At 36.0% G+C, this 5469-nt stretch overlaps 1 protein-coding gene across 1 annotated transcript in view; it reads left to right on the top strand.

The window, feature by feature from the left end:
- The first annotated feature begins 286 nt into the window (after positions 1-286).
- LOC111158116 (centrosomal protein 112) overlaps positions 287-5469 on the top strand; it is a 414110-nt gene continuing 408927 nt past the window's right edge. The window contains exons 1-2 of the mRNA XM_022519974.1: positions 287-392; positions 3623-3813. Coding sequence (XP_022375682.1) covers positions 287-392; positions 3623-3813 — 297 coding nt within the window. The remainder of the gene's footprint in view (positions 393-3622; positions 3814-5469) is intronic.

Raw genomic sequence — 5469 nt, 5'->3', positions numbered from 1 at the left:
ATCAGATAATTGAGTTCTCCAACTGTGTTTTTTTTTTTCAGAATTGTTTTTGATATTCTAGTTCCTTTACATTTTTACATAAATTTTAGAACCAGCTTGTGCACATTTACAAAGAATACTGCTGGAATTTTGATTAGGACTGCAACATATCTATAGGTCAGTTTGGGGATATTTAACACTATTTAACACTAATAAGTTTTTCTTGATCTCCTATTTCATTAGAGTTGTGTAGTTCTCAGCAGACAGATCTTAATATTTTAATTTTAAATCTTTTCTAGACTGAATTATGGAAATTGGAAGTGAAGAAGAAAAATGGGAGAAGCTGGATGCAGAATTTGATCACTTTGTGGTAGATATGAAGCCCTTTGTTCTAAAATTGCCCCATAGGTCAGGTAAGATTATGATTGCAAACCAGATTTTAAGATTAATTTTTCTTTATATTATCTTTTCAAACCAGTGACTTATCACAATGAAGAGAATGCTTAATTTCTTTTTTCTTTCTTTGTTTTTGGTGAAAGATTTATTTATTAGAGAGTGTGTGTGTGCATGTGAGCAAGGGGAAGGGGAGAGGGAGAGAGAGAATCTGAAGCAGACTCCTTGCCGAGCGCAGAGCCCAATCTGGAGTTCGATCTCACTATCCTGAGATCACGGTCTGAGTTGAAACCAAGAGCTGGGTGCTCAACCGACTGAGCCACCTAGGCGCCCCCAAAAGCTAAGTTTCTTTAATCACAGTTTCGTGGTAAGCTGATGTAGAATTGTGTGCTTTGAGCTATTCAAGGGTATATAGAAATTTAGTGATAATATCCTAGCAAGCTGTGGGAAGATCTAGTAAACTAGATCTGTAAACTGTGGAAAGAGTGTGCTATCACTCTCAGACATCATGAGCTTAAAGCCCGTGGATCTCTAACGTTAGCTACAGCTGTTTCTAACTGCATCTTTTTCCTCCCTGAAGTGCTTCCTCTTTCAGGAGCCTACTACTATCCATCTGTTCTCTGACAGTTTTATTTATCAAAGCAGAAAAAAAAAGTCTATTGATCTTGTATGCTTATTGGTTGACTGAATGAAATCAATTGTGAATGAGTTTTTGTTACTATCTTGTCTGTACTTCCTGGCCTGTTTAATAATGGGATGAGAGTCTTTGTATCAAGTCAAAGACTTTCAGATGACTTAGGCATCAGAGAACAATTGGAGAGAGTTTGGGGGGCCAGGATGATTCTCTAAGCCATTGTAGGCTGTAAAGGTTAATGGCATTTGTTAGTGGGGAATAGTGCCAAGATACTCTAGCTTTTACCCATGTTTTGTCCAAGTTCCCTGTTTCCCTGAGGTGTGTAAGTCAAGTCCATGTTCAAAATGAGGAAGCAGCTTCATATTAGATATTTGTTCCAGGGGTCTGCACTGGGAGAAGGGAGTGTAGTGTATGAGTTATACATTCTGTGGTCACCTTCTCTTCTGGGGCTGTGGCCTTTCTTGGCATGGTCTTCTTTCTAAGCTTCTTTCTCTACTCTCTTTTGCCTCATCAGACTGTAACCTCTTCTTTCTCCCTCTGCTAGTCTTTAAGATGCATATTTCATGTTCTGTGGCTCAGTCATGATAATTTATATTGTTTGTATATTATTTGATTAATTGTATTTCTATTTCATGATATCTATACTGTGTTCTTTTCTGATATTTCCTACCTTTTTTTTGGTCTTTTCTATTCTATTCTTTTGTATTTCTGTTTCTATTCTTTTCTATTTCATGATATCTATACTGTGTACTGTGTTCTTTTCTGATATTTACTACCTTTTTTTTGTCTTAGATCTGATTTGGACAAATTTGTATTAAAGTCTCTCATATTTCATTTTTTTTTAAATTTTTTTTTAAAGATTTTATTTATTTATTTGACAGAGAGAGAGAAATCACAAGTAGGCAGAGAGGCAGGCAGAGAGAGAGAAGGGGGAAGCAGGCTCTTCCTGCTTAACCCACTGAGTGGGCTTAACCCACTGAGCCACCCAGGCGCCCCTTCATTTTCTTTTAAAAATGGATGTTAGGTCGGGGCACCTGGGTGGCTCAGTGGGTTAAAGCCTCTGCCTTCGGCTCAGGTCATGATCCCAGGGTCCTGGGATGGAGCCCCACATCGGGCTCTCTGCTGAGCAGGGAGCCTGCTTCCTCCTCTCTCTCTCTGCCTGCCTCTCTGTCTACTTGTGATCTGTCAAATAAATAAATAAAATCTTAAAAAAAATGGATGTTAGGTCATATGATTGGATTAATTGTAATCTTTGGTTCATGACTCATTGTCAGTATTGGTATATCCTGCCCTTTAATTAATTAATTAATTCATAATGAATGTTCCAGAACTCACATCCCAATCAAGACCTGGAATAATGATGATAACTTATATCTTCTTATAGCTAAATGCTACTTAACAATAATGGCTTTCCCCAGTACTTTAAGTAGAGTAAAGAATTCTTTTCATGGACTAAATCGTACTAAATTCTGGCCATTAGGTTATTATATAGATTTCAATTTGCAACAAGGCATATAGAAAATACATAATTTGAAAAAAGTGTTTTCTTAAGTTTATCAGTTTCACTCCCCCCCTCAAATACACCAAGTATTTCATGAAGTTTGCTTTGTGATTATATAATTTTCAAAGCTAAAAATACAAAAGTTCTTTAAAGGTTAGCCCTCATACCTGTAAGTGATAAATCTGGTATAAGCAAAGTGGTAAATCCGGCCTGAGTGATTTTTGTAGGTAAAACAGTAAATGAATATGACCTTTAGAAATAAGAGATTAAAGCAGAGTTATGATTTATGTTAGATGTATAATCCTTAAATTGAGTTAAACTGATAAAAGATTAATCTCCAAATAGTTTCCATGAGACAGGAAAATAATTCTGTGTAGTGGTCAGATAAGGTAGTCAGTGGGTCATTATATGTGGATTATATGTGTATTTTTAAAGTAGTTTTTAAAGGGATAATTATTTTGCTAACTTACATGTTGATAGCCTTCAATTATTTTTAGAGAGGTTAGAAGAAAACCCTAAATTAATCAACTACAAATCTGAAATTTATCAGCTTAGTAAATAAAACATTTGAGAACAAATTTTAGGGTAAGTTTAAAATGCTTAAGTAAGATTGCATTTCAGCTCTCCTTTGGTTTGTAAAATTAGAATTACAGAAAGATTTTTCAGCCTAGCTAAAATTATCTTAGAGATGTTTTACAGCATAATTTTATCTCAGAAATTATTCAATAACGATCAGAGATTTTATTTTTGAGAACATATTTCTTTGCATTTTTCTTGCCTGATCACTATTTAACTGAAAAAGTTAAGCTTTTCAGGGGTTGGCAAACCATAGCCTCCCAGGGCCAAATCCAGCTTGCTGTCTTTTCTCTAAAGTTTTATTAGAAAATACTGCTGCCCATTTGATTACATGTGGCATGGGGCTGCTTTCATGTTATGGTGGCAGAGTCAAGTAGTCGTGTCAGGGACCAGCTGGCCAGCACAGCCTAAAATGACTGCCTGGCATTTTGCAGATAATGTTTGCCGCCCCTGCTCTAGACCAAAAAAGATGTTTTATAGGCCTTTACTGTTTTATTTTCTGAAAAATCAAGTTTCTAGTGGTTGTTATGTATTTCTAGAACGACAGAGGTGTGCACTTTGGATCAAAAAACTGTGTGAGCCTTCAGGAACAGGTGCAGGAATGATGGGCAGGAAGAATCGGAACCTGTACGCCAAACTGTTACTGCACATGCTGAAGCGAGGAGTGCTCGAAGGCCCCTTTACACACCGACCTGAACCGGGGACACTGAAAACCTTACCTTCGTACATGGTAGGTGTCATTTACCAAGAGGTGTCTCAGCTTCATTTCTTTAAAAATGTCAACTCATCATCCCAGTTGGGAATGGTTATATTATTGCGCTACAAGTCCTGGATAATATATGAGTTAAAACTGGTTTTTTTCCTTCCTGATTCACTTTTTCCTCCTTTGAAGAGAAACCAGATATTGGCCTTATGGGGATTATGCATATTAATCTAGCCATCCCACAATATTCTCCCAAATTTCTGAAAAACAGAAGGTAAACTTTTTAATATTGAGCCTTAGTTTCCCCACTAGTTTTCACTGGACAACATTAACCATTATTTATGTATATCAGTGAATTTTAGTTTATTAAGCTCACATACATCATTTAAAAATCACGAGAGGTTGGATTGAGTGACTTTCTACTCTAATAAAATGACGATAGTAAGTTGGAGTTTATACTTCATTTAATTTCACTATCAAAATCAGCTATTACAAAAGTAGTTATAATTATGTTTGATTGGTGAGTTGCTACTGTCTTGATCTTTGTAACCATGAAATACACCTTGGTTTGTGTGGTGTTTGAATACTTGAGAAACCTGACTTGAGTACTTGGTATTGATAGCTGTTATTAGGATATTTATCTATTTAAAAAAATGACTTTGGTTAACTTAAACCAAAATGCAGTGAAGAGGCCTACTGCGCACTAGATGATAATTTTGTTGATCAAGGAGAGATGCCAAAAGTTGTAATGCTGGTTCCAACTGTATGGTAAAGTAGAGCCATGTATTTTCCTTCAGATCAGTGGGCTTGGGGGTAGTAGTGAAGTTTCTGGTTAATGCAGTTTCCTTCAGAAGTGTGTCAGGAAGCTCTGCTCACTTGAAAAGCAATTAGTGGGCACTGCCATTCTTCTTAAAGACTGAAGGTAGAACCTTGTCTGAAGCACATTCAGATGTTGAGATATGGGTATGTTGCATCATGTTTTTCCATTCACACTCATTTCGCAGACTCATTGGAAGGCTTGATTTCAAAAATAGTTAACAATGAGAAAGCCCAGGGACCCATCTTCGATCTTCTAGTTAGTTTATGGCCAGAACTAAACTCCAGGTCTTCACCTCTCTTGCTCCTCCTTTACCTTATCGAGGGATTCTTAATTTCTGTTTCTGATTTTTATGGATTGTGGTTTCTGTGCCCACTGATTTTGTGTGTGTGTGCAGAGTAATTAGTGATCACAGAAAGAAATAGAGCACACGATTTAAAAAGAATTTTCGATTTATCTTTTTTTTTTAAACTGGGATTTCTAGTATTCCATTTCATTTTCACTATCAGTTTATTAGCTGTATCTCTCCTTTTTAGTAGTTGCCTTAGGACTTGCAAATTGCATCTTTAAGTTATGGTAGTTTACCTTCAAAAATATTATACCAATTTATGAATTATGGAAGAAGCTTCTGAGATTTCCTCCTCCCATTCTTTGTGCTATAAGTTTTCATCCATTTCACTCCTACATGTATTTTATTTTTAATTTTAATTCCAGTATAGTTAACACATAGCATTATATTAGTTTCAGATGTACAATATAGTGATTCAACATTCTATACATCATTCAGTGCTCATTGTGATAAGTGCATTTTTTTTTAAATTTATTTATTTGCTTATTTATTTAGCAAGCAGGGAGAGGGGCAGAGG

The sequence above is a fragment of the Enhydra lutris genome, unplaced genomic scaffold, assembly GCF_002288905.1.
Source record: "Enhydra lutris kenyoni isolate GAN:26980312 unplaced genomic scaffold, ASM228890v2 scaffoldscaffold57, whole genome shotgun sequence".
In the NCBI taxonomy this organism is placed as follows: Eukaryota; Metazoa; Chordata; class Mammalia; order Carnivora; family Mustelidae; genus Enhydra; species Enhydra lutris.
The sequence above is the reverse complement of the archived record's forward strand: the minus strand, read 5'-3'. Positions and strand labels throughout refer to the sequence as shown.